This window comes from Ceratotherium simum, chromosome 13 (genome assembly GCF_057802395.1).
Source record: "Ceratotherium simum simum isolate JZ-2026a chromosome 13, ASM5780239v1, whole genome shotgun sequence".
Taxonomy (NCBI): Eukaryota; Metazoa; Chordata; class Mammalia; order Perissodactyla; family Rhinocerotidae; genus Ceratotherium; species Ceratotherium simum.
In genome coordinates this window covers 38,136,394-38,155,161 of record NC_141912.1, presented here as the reverse complement: position 1 = coordinate 38,155,161, position 18,768 = coordinate 38,136,394, and the positions used below count along the sequence as shown (strand labels likewise).

Below are 18,768 nucleotides of genomic sequence, written 5' to 3'. Positions count from 1 at the left end.
TCTCAGTTTTCACAAGTGAAAAATGGGAATAATAATAATATCTACTTTACAGGATTGCTTTGTGGAGTAGATAAGATAATAAAGTGTAAGCGCTATGTAAGTTGCATAGCGCCTGACAAAAGTTAGTTACTGGTACCTCCCATCTCTATTTTCTTTCATCCTTCTCCCCGCTTTCGGTCCCTGCCCTTTTGTGGGACTAAGAAATTCTTCGAGTTGAAAGTTAGGGCATAACTCCAATCGGAGTTCAGATTTGCTGGTTGTTCCCGCCTTCCACGCCCAAATGAACCAATCAGATCGCCCGGAGAGAGGCGCGGTATCTCCCCTTGCAGACAACGTCTAATGGAGCTTGCACTTTTCTCCGTCCTGGCAGCCGGCCTTTTTCTCGCCTCGCACGCCAGCTTCCTGGCCTTGGAGGATGATTCCTTCCTCTCCCTTGTCCCAGCCACCCAAATCCTGGCATCTAAACAGTAGAACTGGGGAGACCGGGAGACCGGAAGTGTGCGCAGCAGCGGCGGGTCCCCGGCACATCCACGCCGGAAGTAGCTGTTGCCAGAGAAGGATTCCGCGGGCTTCGCCATGGCGGCGATCCCCCCCGACTCCTGGCAGCCGCCCAACGTATTCTTGGAGACCAGGTGAAGAGGGTCGGGCCTCTGGGGCTGGGCTGGCGGAGGCGACGGGGAGCGCGGGCTTCGCCGCGGGGCTCGGTTCCGGCGCGCTCCCCGGGAGGCCGGCCTGCTGCGGAGAGGCGTGGAGAGGCGGCCGTGAGGGCCGCCCGCGGGCTGAGGGGGGGCCGCCTCCCGCGTCCGAGCTCCGCGCCGAGCCCTGAGCGACAGCCGCCTGATTGTCGTCCTCCCTCCCGGTTCATTCATTCAACAAGCGTGTGTGAGTCCACCGGCCAGGGACTGGGATCCGGCATCTGAGGAGACGGGGGTGGATAAGATGCACACGACCTGGCCTTCGGAGCTGGCAGGACCTTGAGGGAGACGGACACGGGTCTTCACGTGATGAGTAGTGCAGGCGCATAAACGAATTATTGGGACACGGGAAGAAGCACATGTTCCCCCATAGACTTGAGCGCCAAACAGCTAGTGCCGTGCCCCTGATGTGTAGCATCCCGTTTAGTTGGATCCTCCTAGCAACTCAGGTCATGTAGGTATTATTCCAGTTTTTTTCCAATTTTAGCGGGGGGAAATGCCAAAATTGACATTAAATGGTTTGACCAAAGCCGCACAGCTAGTGAGTGGGGGAACCCCATTGGAGCCTGATCTGTCCACCTCACGTGATGGGTTCTGTAGCCCCATTCATTCCATTGCCTCTTTGGAAAAAGTTCAAAGCCATCTTTCCAGTGTAGGACAAGTAACCCTAAGTAGCTTCTTGCTGCTACAACACTATAAAATTAAAACTCCGCAGTCTGACGTTCAGGGTGATTTCTTTCGTCTGGCCTTTGTCTACCTCTCTGGCTACGTCTTCTGCCGTTCCCGCATCAGCAGCCAGGGTCCAGCCGCCACGTCCCTTTCTGTTCTTGTCCATGGTACTTCCCGCCAGAGCACAGAGTTCTCTCAGATGCTGCTTTTGCTCCCTGGCCGTCTTCTTCCCGAGCTTCTTATATGGCAAAATTCTATTTCTTCAGGCCCCAACCTGAAATTAATTTCTGAACTCACCTGTTAACATTTTTTTGAATTATAAAATCAATTGAAATTGAAATCCAAGCAGTGTAGAAGTGGATAGAATAAGAAGTGAAAGCCACTCCTCCCTGTAAAAACACTATTTTTTTTTATTTTTTGTGAAGAAGATCGGCCCTGAGCTAACATCCGTGCCAATCCTCCTCTTTTTTTACTGAGGAAGACTGGCCCTGGGCTAACATCCGTGCCCATCTTCCTCCACCTTATATGGGACACCGCCACAGCATGGCCTGACAAGCAGTGCATCAGTGCGTGCCGGGATCCGAACCGGCGAACCCCAGGCCGCCGTAGCGGAGTGCGTGCACCTAACCACTTGTGCCACCGGGCGGACCCCAGAAACTCTATTAATAGTTTGTTGGGTCACCTTCTAGATCTTTTTCTGTGTACATATAAAATGTCTCTTTTGTGTTCTATTTTTTAACAAAAATAGGATCATATGATTATACCGTATATAAGTTTTTCCTGTAATTTGCTTTTCTTTTATTCACTAACACATGAACTCCCCTATAGTATAGATATTTCATATTTTAGTCATTCCCTCTTTGAAGGACATTTAAATTGCTTCTTGTTTTTTGTATGACAAATACTGGAATGAACATCCTTGCACATACTGTATCCTTAAGCGCTTTTGTTAGTTTTCTATAGAATAGATAGGAGTTGAAATTGCTGAATCAAAAGGTATGCACATTTCAGAATTGTATAGATACTTCCTGATTGTCAATCCAGAAATTTATTCCCTGTGTTTTAAATATCCACCAGAGTGTCAGATTCGTAAGGGGAAAAGCACCTAGAACTGTGCCTATCAGAGTAATTGTTAATCTGTGTTGAATCTTAGTAGCGTGAAGGATAAATTACCAGTAGATGGGCTTTTAGAAAGCTATGTTCTAACACATACCACGTATATTTATAGAATGCTTACACTGTGCTAGGCAGTTGGTATTTAGGCTATACAGAGTTGACTCAATTCTCACATCCTTGGAGCATAAAATGTAGGTGAGTGATGGAGTGGAGGGGAAGGCACCTGTCCTAAGGCTTTTACTTCTTCCTTTTTCTTAGCAGTATGGAGTGGGGGTGCTCCTCACATTTGATAGTTGCAAAGGTTTGAAGTCATCAGGTTTGCCTTTGTTGCACTCCTCCTAAACACACACAAACTACCTTTTTTTGTGTGTGTGAGGAGATCAGCCCTGTGCTGACATCTGCCAATCCTCCTCTTTTTTTTGCTGAGGTAGACTGGCCCTGGGCTAACATCCGTGCCCATCTTCCTCCACTTTATATGGGACGCCGCCACAGCATGGCTTGACAAGCGGTGCGTCGGTGCGCGCCCAGGATCCCAACGGACAAACCCCGGGCTTCCACAGCAGAGCGCGTGCACTTAACCACTTGCGCCACCGGGCTGGCCCCACAAACTACCTTTTTTCATTAAAAATTTTTACAAATAGGTAATACATTTACGTGGTTCAAAAATACAACGGTTTAAAAAAGAAATTCATTGAAAATCTTCCTGTCTCCCATTTACCCAGTTCCCATCCCCACCCAGAAACTTAGGCAAATATAAATAAATATGACTCTCGATATTTTAATGTCCTCCTTTTTAAAAAATTTACAAATTAAGTGTAAATTTGTTTTTCCTAATTTAGGTGTTGATTATATGGGTTCCAGATAATTGGTGATTTTTTATATGTAAGATACTAGAATTTTGAGTTGTCTATGGTTGTTATTTTGCTTAAAAGAAGTGCCGGAAGCCCCTGCATGTGTTACTCAGAGGAGATATCTGTGGCTGTGTTATTTGCTTTGTGTTGTTTTCCTTTGCTGAGTGTGATCACAATTTCATGACTTATAAGCTTGAAAACGAAGAGTCGTGGAGCAGTCCCCTGATATTCCTGTTTGCTGTGACCTTGTTCTTGACTGAAGCTCTACTGTCCTCTCCCCCTGCAGCATGGGGATCATTGTGCTGGAGCTGTACTGGAAGCATGCTCCAAAGACCTGTAAGAACTTTGCTGAGTTGGCTCGTCGAGGTTACTACAATGGCACCAAATTCCACAGGATCATCAAAGACTTCATGATCCAGGGAGGTGACCCAACGGGGACAGGTACAGTTAAACTGATGTTAGTTTCTGAAGTCTCATTCTGTCCTAACTGGGTATAAGGCAGCCAGACCTCTCATCCACATACCAGGGACTGAGTTGGTTGATTTCTGCCCTCCCTACCACAAACCCTCCCCACCACCCACCCTCCCCCAAATACACGTGTGGGAATTGGCCAGAAATGGAATTGGCCAGAAACCAGCCTTGATTCTTGGGCTCCATAGAGTTTCTCATAACTTCCATGTGTTGCTTATTAAGAGCAAATAATTTTTGTATGAATTATATTAATGCATAGAGTAGTCTGATAATCAGCAGAAAAGAAAGACATCATTTGCAATGTTTTGGGTTTTTTTTTAAGAATGAAGATGCAAAATAAATAAATGAGTGTTTTACTGTGTATAAGTCACATAATGTCTTATGCAGACAATACCATAGCACTTCCCCTGTGGAGGGCTGCAGCCCTCTACAGCTGAGGCCTTTACTGGCCTGTAGGGATGCAGGTGTGGGAATGTCCTGAGGGTTCAGGCCAGGAGAGAGGCACTGCCCTCAACCTGCTTCCGAGGCAGACGAACTAGAGGACCAGGTTATTCCTGGCCCTGCCAAGTTGTCTGGGCACACCCACTTTCTTTTTTTTTTTAATTGAGGTAATATTGGTTTATAATGCAATGTTTTGAGAAAAAATATTAGATTCATTCATTTAAGAAATTTTGAGCACCTGCTTTGTGTCAGATACTCTTGTAAGCTCTAGGAATATAGCTGTGAACAAAGAAAAAAAATTCTTGCTCTCACTAAGGCAGGAAAAGGATGTGGGGGTGCGAGTTTACTAGAAAGATCAAGGAAGTCCTCTCTGAGAAGATGTTATTGGAGCAGAGATCTGAATGAAATGAGGGGATGAACCTTGTGACTGGGAGAAGAGCATTCTGGGTGGAGGGAAGAGTAGGCCCAGAGGCCCTGAGATAGGAGCCTGTGTAGGAGTTCAGGTAGGACCTTGTAGGGCATGGTGGAGACCTTGGGTTTTATTCTGAATAAGATGGGAGGCATCAGAGAGTTTTGAGCAAAAGAGTGACGTGATCTGACCTACGCTTTAGAAAGATCACCCTGGCTGCTGTTTGGAGAATAGATGTCAGGGAAAGAGTGGGAGCCGGGAGCTAGTTAGGAGGCTGCTATAGTCACCCAGTCTGGAAATACGTGGTTGGACCAGGCTGATAGTAAAGAAGGTGGTAAGAAGTGACTGGATTCAGGTTATGTTTTGATAGAAATGAAGCCAATGGGATTTGCTGAGTTTGGATTGGGCGGCTGGGTGGGTGTGTGAGAGAAAGAGATGGTCAAGGATGACTTGAAGGTTTTTGACTTGAATTTACTGAAATGGGGAAGATCAAGAATTTGGTTTTGGTTTGGGCGCATTACGTTTGAAATACTTGTCAGACCTTCAAGTAGAGATGTTGACGTGAGTGTGGAGTTAAGGAAAGGTCTGAGATGGAGGTATGAATTTGGGAGTTGTCATTATTTAGACAGGATTTATTAGTGAAATTGGTGGATGCTAACACTTATTAGTTACAAGGGCCCTTGCTTCTCAGTCTGCATTTTCTCTCTACTAATTCCTGCTTCTGCTCTTTTGCCTTTAAATAAGCTTGGTTCTCTCTGTGGCAGTCTTTTCTCATCTTGTTTTTTATTTTGTCATTCTCAACTGTCCTTTTTCCTTTATAACCAGAGACATTCCATTTTTTCAATGTATATGGACACATTTCAAAATACAGAATATATAGGAAAGTAGAAAAAAGAACAAAAAAATCACCCATAAGCATATCTTCTAAAGATTCCTAACCACCATTAACTATTCCCCCAATATCCCACTTCTCGGAAATGCTTAATACTAACTTTTGGTGGCCATTATTCTAGACATCTTTCTTCTCAGATATCTATTTAAAAGGACGAATCAATGGATAACTGGCTAAATGGAAATAATTTCAAAAGAATAGGCTATGTCATGCATACTATTATTGTTAAAACAAAAAGTCTTATATTTAATTTTGTATTTATTTGACAGAAAAATTGACTTCCTGCTATGAAAGATGTGACAGTTAGTACTTATATTTCTACCCATTCCTATCTTCCCTTCCCTCATTCCCAGTTTTTGTTGTTCTATTTTTCCCGTGTCAGAGTTTATAACATTTTCCATTCTGCCTCCTTGATTCCCTCAGCTACAGCATGGGATCTACATTTCAGAGGGTTCAGTGCTTACCACTGCTTCCCAAGTGCTAGAGGGCAGAATTTCTTGTTGAGTGGTTTTTATTGCAAGGGCTGGAGGGTGTTATATTTTTGAACTCATTCATGTTGAAGAATTTCTGCCTGTTGCCTTTATACTTAAAAAAGACGGTGACGGGGTGTGCTGTTCTTGGGCCACGCTCATTCCCTCAGATCTTTTTTGCTCCATCACCTTCTGGTTTTAAACATGGCTTTGGAGAATACTGAGGCTAGATTTACTCCTTCCTTCAATTCAGGGAAAATTTTTTTTTTTTTTTTTTTTTTGTGAGGAAGACCAGCCCTGAGCTAACATCCGATGCCAATCCTCCTCTTTTTGCTGAGGAAGAGTGGCCCTGGGCTAACATCTGTGCCCATCTTCCTCTACTTTATGTGGGATGCCGCCACAGCATGGCTTAACAAGCGGTGCGTTGGTGTGCGTCTGGGATCCGAACCGGCGAACCCTGGGCCACCGCAGCGGAGCGTGCGCACTTAACCGCTTGCACCACCAGGCCGGCCCCAGGGAAAATTTTTTGATTTGTATTTCTGAATATTTTCTCTGTTATGCTTATTGGACTTTCTATTTTGGGAAACTAGTTATTCTTTGTCTCATCACCTTGCCTTCATATCTGTCACATTTCTTTTGAGTGTGTGAGATGATGTTTTTCCATTTTTTCCTGTATCCACTGAAATGATCTCAGGTCTTTACCCTGTGCCTTATTCAATTTTTAGTCATTCTGTGCTGTTCTTTACTGCTCTAATTCATTTATTAGCACTGTATTGGTGTCATTTGGCTCTCAATCTGTTTCCTTAGCTCTGCAATCTTTTCACCTTATTCTGTTGATTTACTTTCTGTCTTTGAGCTCTTGTTTTATTGGATTCTTATTTCTTTTGAATCATCTATAGCTTGAGACAGCCATGGAGACGCCTTCTTGGATTATGTTTTCTCCCAGACTGAATTCCTGAGGTGTTTTTTTCTTCCATCCCTCCTTTCTTTCTCTCTTTCTATTTGTTGTATTATGTTTGCATAGTTTCTGTGCCATTTCTTTTCATCTTATCCAGGCTTAATGTCGGCATCTATGTTGTGCTCCCCTTTTCTTTGCTCAGATACAGTGTGAGTGGATTCACTTTGTCTCTTTCCCCCACTATGTGGGACCAGTTGTCTTTCCCACTCCAAATGCTAGATTGCTTTCTCTCCATTTTGTTCTAGCCTAAGAGGGTGTGGGATAGAACACAAGCTCAGCTCATGCTGAGTAAGCCCTTTGTGGGAGGGCTAGCCTCTGTTCTGTCTCCCCAGACTCCATTAAAGCCCTGTCCCAGGGCCCCCTCCACCAGCCAGTGGTGTTCCTCTACCCCCACCCTCGGCTCTGGGTGGTCCCCTGAGTATAGCTGTGGTAGAGGAAAAGGATCCTTCAAACCTTTTCTTTCTCAGCTGGGTCTCTTATAAAGACAGATTAATGGGAGAAAAGCATACAAATTTATTTAAGTTTTACATGACACTGGAGCCTTTATACGGAAATGAAGTCCTGAAGAAGCAGTTACGCCTGAGTGTCTTTATGCTAGGTTTGATGAAGAGTGGACAGTTGTGGGGAAATGTGATAGGACAAAAGGGACATGAGCTGAGTGTGGTAAACTAGGGGCAACTTAGCAGCCCCGTTCTTCCGATTCCTCTTGGTGTCCCTCTGTCTTGGAGATAAGGATGTTCTTTTCCTCCAGGTCTGGGGAAGGCATCTCTCACATGAGGGTCTTAGGACCTGCTTCAAGGGAAGGTCAGAAAGTCCTTCCTGCGCCTGCCATTTCTCAGATTTCTTCAGCTTGAAATATCCAGTATGCCAAGGTGTTGTATTTTGGGGTAGTGTGTACTGAACCCTATCGTGGCCCAGTGCTCCCCCACTTCCAAGATGGCCAGCGCTGGTAGCTTGCCCTGCCACTTCTCAGCGCTCCTGGTGAGTGCAGGCTTCTGCCCACAAGGGCTTCTCCTGAACTTTCTCAGGGTTACTCACCCACTCCCTTTGTTGGCTTGTCAAAATTGGAAGGTGTTTGTGAGAAAATTCTGGGTGACACTTCCTACATTCCTGATTACTACTTTTAGGGAGGACAGGCAGAAGAATCTCCTATTTCTTTTTTTTTTTTTTTGTGAGGAGATCAGCCCTGTGGTAACATCTGCCAATCTTCCTTTTTTTTTTGCTGAGGAAGACTGGCCCTGGGCTAACATCCGTGCCCATCTTCCTCTTCTTTATATGGGACACCACCACAGCATGGCTTGCCAAGCAGTGCGTTGGTGCGCGCCCGGGATCTGAACCGGCGAACCCCAGGCCGCTGTAGCGGAGCGCGCGCACTTAACCGCTTGCGCCACCAGGCTGGCCCCAGAATCTCCTATTTCTTTCCTTGGCTGACTCTTTTCAGAATTTTGGGAAGAAGTTTATTTCCTTTTTATTATTTGGTTGATGCTGGTGAATTTTTGGCTTTGAAAAAATTTGAATTTTTTGTGTTTGCTTCATCAGGTATTGGGGAAGCCAGAGTCTAATCCTGTTTCACTCCTCTTTCTTTATCTGAAGATGTCCTGTCAGCACTTTGATGTATTTCCTTCCTGTCTTCTTCCTCTCTGTTGTTGTTGTTTTTTTGTTTGTTTGTTTTGTTTTTTCTGTGAGGAAGATCAGCCCTGAGCTAACATCCATGCCAATCCTCCTCTTTTTGCTGAGGAAGACCGGCTCTGAGCTAACATCTATTGCCAATCCTCCTCCTTTTTTTTCCCCCAAAGCCCCAGTAGATAGTTGTATGTCATAGTTGCACATCCTTCTAGTTGCTGTATGTGGGACGCGGCCTCAGCATGGCCGGAGAAGGGGTGCGTCGGTGCGCGCCCGGGATCCAAACCTGGGCCGCCAGTAGCGGAGCGTGTGCACTTAACTGCTAAGCCATGGGGCTGACCCTCTGTCGTTGTTGTTATGAGATAAAATTTTAATTTGGAACAGCAGTGAACTGAGAGAATCCATAAGTAGACAAGAATTGGGGGTGACTGAGATGTGAGTTGCTCATGTCAGAGCTTCCCTATATTTCTGTAATTGGTTCACAATCCTTCATAATGTCACATTTCCATGATGTAATTTTAATGAAATTGAATCACTCAAAAGATTTCCAAATAATTGCACCCAGTCTCAAGTATAATTAATGATTGAGCTACGCCTGCTGGCAGGTCTGTGGTGGAAGGCAAACAGGAGTTAGGCCCTCCTTAGGTCAGTGGTACGAACTACTAGCTGATTAGGTAACACTTTTTTGCTAAATACCTCAGATAAGCAGCATGTGGCATCCTGGGCTCTTCAGCCAGTCAGTGTTCCGTTTCCATCCCTGACTGTCCCTTCCTTCAGTCCGACAGCTCTGGAACTATTCTTTCCACAGTCTTTCTGATATGTCTTTGCTGGATGTTTTCCCAACTCAAATACCCGTTGACTTCTTGCTTCATTTTAAACCATTTTTCTTCTTTTAAATTTCCCTATTGTAATAACACTATGCTGGCTCTTTCCTTAGCCCTCTGAATGTCTTTTATCTGTTTCTACTAACTTCTCTTCCTCTCCTCCTTATAAGACCTGGCATTCTATCAAGCTCTTCCTTTCACTCTTGTTCTGCACTTAACCTCACAGTGCTCATCGGCTGCCGTGATTGCAGTGATTAATTACATGCTGATTACGCTGTGCATCACCCTCACTCTGATTTCTTCTCTCCTCTTGGTAGCCCCAGGAACACCTGAAAGTTAACGTATTCAACAGCAAGCTCATTGTTCATTTTATTCATTTGGTGAATATTTGCTAAGAGTCTCCTGGGCATCTTGTGCTATTCTTAGGCCTGTGAGGAGTACTTAAGCCAAGTATTAGAAGCCAAGACATTTTTCTTTTCCTTGCAGTGCTCCCTGCCCTGCCAGGAAGACAAGATGTTCATTATAAGAAATATCTAGAAAGTAACAATATAATAAATGTGCAGTTATATGTGGTATGCTGTGGATTATGTATATAACATGGGTTGGAATAATTCATAATAAGAGAACAAGTACAGTGGAGTGGGATTAGAATGGGAAGGAGGCATATTTTGAGGTGAGCCTTGAAGGAAATGTAGAATTTTAATTCTTGGGAGGTACAGGGAAGGGCATATTAGATTTAGGAAGAAGAATAAGTACAGAGCAGAGGCATGAGTAAACAGAGGGTATGAAGGAGACCTCACCACCACAGCTGTCTCGTCTCACATGCTGGACTGGCTCTGTGACGTAACCTAGCCATCTCTCCATGCCCAGGACAAGTGCACAAGATGTGATTTCTAGGCCCCTGAACTGCATGTTTAGGGGACAGGAAAGCAGCAGTTTAGGGCAGAGTCCGCAGAGTAGAAGGAGATAGCATGGTGGGTAAGATCGGGCCAGGTCATGGAGCCTCCCAGACAGGAGTTCAGATTTGATCTAACATCATTCAGGGATAAGAAATCCCTTATCCCAGGGACTGGGATAAGAAATCCCTTATCCCAGGGACTGGGATAAGAAAAATATGAGAGGAAATTTAATCCAGCCATGGTATATTGCAAAGTAGTATAGTGTGGGAGTGAAGAGCAGGGTTTGTGGAGCTTGGTGGGCTTGGGGTTGAATCTTGGCTTCACATAAACACTTATTAAATGTAGACAAGTTATGTAACCCTGCTGAGCCTTATCTATAAATGGGGAGTGCAGTTATATGCACCTCATGGCTTTATTGTGAGTAGTAAATGAGCTGGTGTTGGTAAAATGGTTAGCATTGGCTTGACACAAAATAGAACCTCAAAAAAGTTGTTAATTCATTTAACAAATGTCTGTTGGACTCCTGCCATGGTCCAGGCATTGTTCTAAGAGCTGGGGATACAATAATGAGTAAGAAAGCCCTCGTGGAGCTCTCATTCTGATGGGAGAGACAGACAGTGAACAATAAGTACATAGTACACTGCAAGTCATGACAAATGATATGGAGAAAATAATGTAGTGTAAGGGGATAGAGCAAGGATTCTCCATCTTGGCACTATGGACATTTTGGGCTGAATATTTTTTTGTTGTGAGAGCGCTGTCCTGTGCATTGTAGGATGTTTAGCTATATCTCTGACCTCTACCTGCTAGATGCCAGTAGAACCCCTCAGTGTGACAACCAAAAAATGTCTCCACACATTGTCCAGTGTTCCCAGTGAGCAAAGGCATTCCTGGTTGAGACTGCTGGAATACAGAGTGAGGGCATGCTATTTTGGATAGTATGATTAGGGAAGACCTCTCTGGTAAGGTGGCATTTGAACAGGCCTCTGAATAAAGTGAAGTAGTGAGCCATGAGACTGCAGGGGCAAGGACGCTCCAGAGGGAACAGCAGTTGGAGGCTTTAGACGAGTGTGTTGGCAGGAAACAGCATGGAGGCCAGTGTACCGGAGCAGGTGAGTGAGGGGAGGAGATAACTCTGGAGGGGAGCAGAGCACTAGGTCATGGAGAGTCTTGTAAATTGTGAAGACTGGATTTTGTCCTAAGGGTGGTGAAATGTCGCTGGAGGATTTTGAACAGAGGACTGCCATGATGAGATTTGTTTTAAAAGGATCCGCCTGGCTTCCAGGTGGAGAATAGACCCGTGTGGAAAGGGGGAGGCAAGGCTGGAAGCAAGGAGACCAATTGGAAGCTTTCACGGTTGCTTCATGTTATACACTACGTGGTTTCCATGCATTATCTCACTTAATTCTCATAACAATCCTATGAGGCTTAAGTACTACTACTATTCCTATTTTATAGACAAGGAAGCTGAGGCTTAGAGAGGGTAAGTATCTTGCTTAACGTTACTCAGCTAGTAAGTGGTGGAGTCAGAACTGAAATCCAGATCCTCTTTGACCCCTGAGGCAAGTGAGAAAGAGAGGACTCCATCTTAAGAACTGCAAAGCTTCTTAGAGAACTGTAGCCTTGTTTCCCACTTGTTAGATCTAGTATCTGGCATTTGCCCTGGTAGTCCAGCAGCTCCACTAGTCAGTTCCCCCTTCCGACTCTGTTAGTAGCAAAGTGATTATATCAATTTGGGATGCTTTTGGCTACAAGTAACAGAAAACTCAACCACAATGACTTAAACAAAGAGCTTTTGTTTTTCTCACGTAACAAAATGTCTGGAGGGAAGCAGTTGCAGGCATTGGTTCAGCTGCCCAGCAGAGCTGTCAGGGACCCAGGCTTGCTGCCTTTCTCCTCCCATTCTTCATGTGTTGGTCTTTGATCTCAAACTTGTCTTATGGTTGCAAGATGGCTGCTGCTGCTGCTCCTGACATCACCTCTGCTTTCAAAGAAGGAAGATGGGGAAAGAGCTGTGGGTAAAAGACAAAGGAGTGTGTTTGTCCCTTTTTATCAGGAAAGCTGTAGCTCTCTGTTATGTCAGTATGTCAGAACTGGGTCATCTGGCTACCCTTAGCTGCAGAAGGGATTGGTCAGTACCTGGCTTCCTTGCCTTTGAGGTTGAGGCAGGCTGTGGAGAGGGGCTGGAAATGTGCAGAGGACAGCTAGCCTGCAGTGTCTGTTGGAGGCTCTCTGGCCAGAAGAGAGGCTTTGATTGGTTTGGTCAGTTGCCTTCTGGTGTCAAATGCCCCAGGCAGAGCTTTCATGGGGCCTCCTTATGAGTCACTGGCCCACCTGTGGCTGCTTTGGGGCTGGATGTTAATCCATGGTCCCATCAGCTGTGGCATGGGAGCCGTGGGGACAAGTAGCACTTAAGGGAAACGCGGGTGAAAACACTACAAGAGATCTGACACCTCTCAGACTGACAAATGTTAGGAAGTCTGGCGGAAGGACCTAGAGCAGGAAGAGTAAGAGAGAGCTAGCACTGGGTGGGTGCACATTGGCGCCACCTCTGGCAAGATAATCAGAAAAATCTAGTGATAGTGAAATACTCATAAGCTGTGACCCTGCATGTCCCCCAAGAGGTGTAGTCCCTGAGAGCTGCTGCACTGTGTTTGGGAGACAGTATAAGAATGGTTATTGCAGGGGCCGGCCCGGTGGCATAGCGGTTAAGTGCAGGCGCTCCGCTGCGGTGGCCCGGGGTTCGCAGGTTCGGATCCCGGGCACGCACCAACGCACCGCTTGTCAAGCCATGCTGTGGCGGCGTCCCATATAAAGTAGAGGAAGATGGGCACGGATGTTAGCTCAGGGCCAGTCTTCCTCAGCAAAAAGAGGAGGATTGGCATCGGATGTTAGCTCAGAACTGATCTTCCTCACAAAAAAAAGAAAAAAAAAAAGAATGGTTATTGCAGCATGGTTTATATTAGCAAAAACATTGGAAAGATCCTGAGTACCCATCAACATGAGAAAAGATAAGATTGGTTTGTAATCATACAGTGGAAAGAATCCTACAGAGGGCTGCATGGAACAAAATGGATGACTATCACTTGCAATGGTGAACCAAAACCACCTAATTGCAGAAGAATCTCTAGAGTGTAATACCATTTATATAAACCTAAAAACATGCAAAACAACAATGCTTTTTTTAGGCATGCGTACATATATAGTAAAAAAGGAAATGCATGGAAATGACAAACTTCTGGTCAAAATAGTGGTTACCTGGGAGGAAAATGTGATTCTTGGAAGCAGTTGTTAGCTAGTGGGAGAGTGCGGAGGAGGGGAGGGATGCAGGGGGTGTGTTCATGGGGTCTTCACTGGATTTGCCACACTTTATTTCTTGAGGGGAGGGTGCATAGTTGTTTGTCATATTGTTCTTTGTATCTTTTGTACGTCTGAAATATTAAATACATTGAATAAATGTTTAAAAGTGAGGACAGCAGAGTAAAAGAACTTTGAGAGTACAGAATTTAGAAAACAGGTCTGGGCTGGCCCCGTGGTGTAGCGGTTAAGTGCGCGCGCTCCGCTGTTGGCAGTCCAGGTTTGGATCCCGGGCGTGCACTGAGGCACCGCTTGTCAGGCCATGCTGTGGCGGCACCCCATATAAAGTGGAGGAAAATAGGCACAGATGTTAGCCCAGGGCCAGTCTTCCTCAGCAAAAAGAAGAGAGGAGGATTGGCATGGATGTTAGCTCAGGGCTGATCTTCCTCACAAAAAAAAAAAAAAAGGAAACAGGTCTGTGCCAATCTCTGGTGTATCTGTACTAGACCAGGCACACAGCAAGTTTTTGACTGCAAAGCTTCCAAATTGTCAGCTTTGTAAGTGATCCTTGACATCTGTGTAGCCTGCTCTGCACCAGAGAACTCTAATCACCTCCTGTCCTCCTACCATCTCTCCCCTACTCCACATGCCCAAAGGAATGTTTTGATTAGAATTATTTGTCTTTCTGACATTTTGCTGCAAACCCTACTGAGTTGAATTAGGTTATGAAAAGATAGCATATTACGAGTAAATGGTGCTGTAGAGACCCAAACTAGTTGCAATTGGTCACACTATGCCTGGTGAGTAAAAAGGGGCATCCATGCTCTTTTGCTCGCATCTCCTTCTGATCGCTTAAAACCCCAGGCTTCGTCTGTGACTCCTGACTGGCCTGTTCTGTAGCTGTCTTCTTGTTCGTGGTGCCATTTATGTGATGGCTTTCAGTTCCTGTAAGGTAGAGGCCTTGAGGTTTCATTCTGGCAGCCCTCAGCTTGCAGGATCACGCTTCCAAGGCTCAGCCTGAGGATTGACAGCGCACTACTGACCTTCATCCTCAGCTTGCTCGCTCAAGCCCTGGAAGGAGGGCTTGACCTCAGTTTTCCCCCACAGCTCTCTTTCTCCTCTCTTGTCTTGAGCCCTAGCACTTCCACTAACCACCCCCTCCCCACAACGTCAGGCAGGAGCCTTGACTCTGTAGTCAGAGGGAACATGTTGGTTATATAATTACTGTTTGGAAGTATACTGGCAGATTGGAATTTTGGAAATGAATTTTTACATAGTTTGGTAGTTCAGTAATTTTCCAGAAGCATAGGTAGCCTGGGCCAGGTGGGAGGTTTCCCCAAGTCTGTTAGGATTCACCCCCGTTCCTCTCTGCGTGAGAACAGTGTTTTCTTCCGGAACCGGGGGCTGTGACAGGCTCCCTGTGGTGGAACATCCTAAAAGGTAAAGCAAAGGATTTTTACCATGGAAACACCTTAGCTGGGCCCAGGGACCTGGGGCTGGACATGGTGCTTTAACATGCTACTTGCACAGCAGGCTGTGGAAGGAGGTGCGCTCCCTGTGTCTGGGCTCTTTTCTGGCTGCCAGGCAAGCAGAGTAAGCTGGTAAATCCAATATTCACCACGTACCAGGCTGTTTTATCTTGGCTGGTCAACTTGGAGAAACCAAAGTAGTTCAACAAGGCATATGGTTGACTAAATAATTGATGAGGAGAGTTACCTCCTATTAGGACATTTTTGCCTAGGGGAAGAACCATATTTAACATATCATTTTGCTCTAAGAACAAAACCTGAGTGCCCTGCACAACGTGCCACTCTTCTGGACATAATATAAATGACATATGTTAGTGATGTTGCTGACAAATCATTCCTAATTCCATAGTTCTTCATATTCTCCTTATGATATGCTACCTCTCCTCTCAATGGGCTCTGCCTACTGTGATATTATTTCTCTCTGCCACTTGGCCACTTATCACTGTCCCTATTTCTCCTTAAGCTGGATATCTTTGACTTAAATGAATTTTATTTTCCTTGATCTAGGTTAAGGGTAGCAAATAGGTTTCAATTCTTATGCCATCTCTGATCCATTAAAAATGTCTGCCTGGAGTTCTGAGTTGGTAAGGATTCAGAGGCAAGTCTAAGCTCAGCAGGGAAGAATGTCAGTGATAGGCACAGGAGTAGGGCTTGGGGCACTCCTGTCTAAAATACTCATAAAAATGTTAAAAATTAAGAAACCTCTTAACACGTCAAACTACAAATGGTAGTTATCTATAAATGGTTAGATTACAGGGGACTTTAATGTTCTCTTGATAAAATGTTCTATGTTTTCTACATTTTTGACAGTGAACATGTATTACTTTAATAAGCAGGAAAAAACACTCTTAGTGTTATTTTGAAAAGAAATGTCTGACTTGAATCAAACCAGTGATTTGAATGTGCTGTGTCAGTGCCTGACTTTGCTGCTGGGCTGTGTGGTTGCAGTATACCTAGCAGGAGGCTAGGTGTGCTCACTGCCTTTTCCTTTCCTGTACTCTAAAAAATCCTGGGCCATGGTTCTTGCTAGGAGGTGGAATGTGGGACTGGCTGATTGGTTTCTCGTCTTCTGATCTGGCAGGTCGAGGTGGTGCATCTATCTATGGCAAACAGTTTGAAGATGAACTTCATCCGGACTTGAAATTCACGGGTAAGTGTGTAATCTGGGTGGGAAGGGGGAATGGATTTTAAAAGCTCACTCTTTTGGCTATGATTCAAGGTGAATGCCTGACACTGTGGCATGGTGCCATGTAGCTGCCCAGCTGCGGCGCCACGAAGAGCCCTGGCGGATTAGAGAGAGCGGCGCCTCCCTCGGAGTCCTGGACAGTTCAGAGTGCTGGTCTGAGTGTTCTAGACTCTACCTCCTTGTTCAATGTTGCCGTTGTAAACTATAGGAAAACAAAAGCTTCCTCAAAAAAGCAGGAGACCTTGGTGGATTTTTGAGGGGAATTGGGAACATGGTCCAGCAGTTAGTGGGGATCATATGGATAGAGGCTGAGGAGTAGGTGAAGGCAAGGAAGATGAGGTCATCAGGGTGTGCAGTCGATGGAGTTTGTGCAAGGGCAGAGAGTCTTCCCTGGGGGAAAGGTTATCTAGGTCTGTGGTTGATGATAGAGGCCAGAACAAAGACTGGCTTCTTTTTGTCCCTAGGATGGTGTAGCAGCTCCAGGCTGGAGCCGTGGGGGTTATTCATACTCTTTCCTCTTTTCCTTTTTCCCACCAGGGGCTGGAATTCTCGCAATGGCCAATGCAGGGCCTGATACCAACGGCAGCCAGTTCTTTGTGACCCTAGCTCCCACTCAGTGGCTTGACGGCAAACACACCATTTTTGGCCGTGTGTGCCAGGGTATAGGAATGGTGAATCGAGTGGGAATGGTGGAAACAAACTCTCAGGACCGCCCTGTGGACGATGTGAAGATCATTAAGGCATACCCTTCTGGGTAGACTTGCTGCTCCCTTGGGCACACACGGGTCCTCTGAGATGGCCCCAGCGAACCAGCTTCCAGATGGTCTAGAATGACACGTGACTCTAAACTTCATTTTGGCCTTGCAAATTGCAGTGCTAAGGAGGCCTGGGGTCTTGGGTGAGTTAGAGATGGAAGTGTATTTTAATAAGATGCTTCTTTTCTCTTCCCCCAGCGCCTAGGTTGACAGAGCATTTGCAGAAATGCCCATACATGATCGTTCACAGGTTACTGCTCACTGTAGATGACCCATACTGCTCCTTCTAGTGTGCATCTGCTCTGATACACTTGGAACAAAGTGAAGCCAACTCTGTCATTTTGCAGTGCCTAACCAAACCTCCTCCTGCGGGGATTTATATTCTGGCCTACACTGCAGTCTTTGGTGGCTGACAGCCACAGAATTCAAAATCAAGTAATGTCTATCAGCCTTCTTAACTCTGTGCATACCTTATTTCAGTCTCCTACATTTGTTGTTCCCGGGAATGTATGCATCTCTATATATTTTCCCTCTCAAAACCAGAAGAACACCAACACTGCTGTTTCTGACACTTAGACATCCCACGCAAAACCACATTGAATTTTTGCCAAATAAAAAATGCGTCCAACAATCAATATTCTAAGAAGGTGTCAAGTGGGGAATGATAATGTGTAGTAATCGAGAAATGAATTTATTAAAAGGAAGCAGAAGCATTGACCATTTTTTCCCCAGGAAGGAGTAGAAGTCTGTAGTGAGCATAAGAACAGACTGAATTCTCCTTACAAAGCAGTATTCTTGTAAAGGAGAAGCACCACTTAAGTTTTTAAGCTAAGACTTTAGAGAAACTAGAAAAGAGTTTTTATACATTGTTTTTTTTAATCATTCTGATTTTTTAGGGGGGGCATGGTGAGAGAAAGGAAGTTAATACCTATGTAATACATAGAAACTTCCAAAATAAAATGCCATTGATGGTTAAAATTGCTGCTGTGGTCTGATTTTAAGTATTGTATGAGGTTCTAGCAGCCATTTTAATCTCTCAAGTAGTATTGCAGGGCTCATCTTCAAGATTTTACAGCGTTTTAGATTAGATTTGTGGATCTCCAGTGGATTGCTCTCATTTGAGAGCAGGTGTGACTTTAAAAAGGCAGTACTAAAGAAGGAAGTTAAGTGATATCTATTAGCATTTCTGAATGAGAGGGAATCACCTGTAGATTAACCAGGGGAATGTGCTGAGAGACCTGAACCATCCCTGGAACTTGGAAGAGATACACCTGCATGTCGCTGTGGGCCCAGAGGCAATATGTGTTGTGGTGTTTGCTTTCTTAAACTGGTCACTCCTTGGTCGAAGAGGGGATTGTACCTTAAATGTTCCTCCTTATCACTCTATATATTTTGGAAATGGTGATTTCTTTTATGGACTGGCCAGACAAGGTTCTATTCCCCAAGTTCAACCTCTTTCTCCATCCTTCTCTCTCTTTTCTCTCAACAACAAAAAAGCAAACTCAACACCAAACTATGTAAATAACTTTGTAATTTCCCAGAGATGGTTTTGAGGTTCAAAGTACTGTTCTGGGAAAGTAGGAATCCATTTCTTTCAGCCTGGACTGGGTGGACATAATTGGATCCACCTCTTGGAGCAAGGAATAAGACACTCATCCACTTACCTCCCAGAATTATAATCCT

At 45.0% G+C, this 18,768-nt stretch overlaps 1 protein-coding gene across 2 annotated transcripts; it reads left to right on the top strand.

Annotated features, from left to right (window-relative positions):
- Positions 1–356: 356 nt before the first annotated feature.
- PPIL1 (peptidylprolyl isomerase like 1) lies at positions 357–18,063 on the top strand. Of its 2 annotated transcripts, none has more exons than XM_004424201.2 (4): positions 357–632; positions 3,618–3,772; positions 16,226–16,294; positions 16,868–18,063. In XM_004424201.2, the coding sequence occupies exons 1-4, from the start codon at positions 577–579 to the stop codon at positions 17,086–17,088; spliced, it is 501 nt and encodes a 166-aa protein (XP_004424258.1). In that variant the 5' UTR covers positions 357–576; the 3' UTR covers positions 17,089–18,063. The 2 variants fall into 2 exon arrangements, with proteins under 2 accessions (XP_004424258.1, XP_087294651.1); XM_087438525.1 differs by lacking the exon at positions 357–632 and adding an exon at positions 803–1,149.
- The last annotated feature ends 705 nt before the right edge of the window (positions 18,064–18,768 follow it).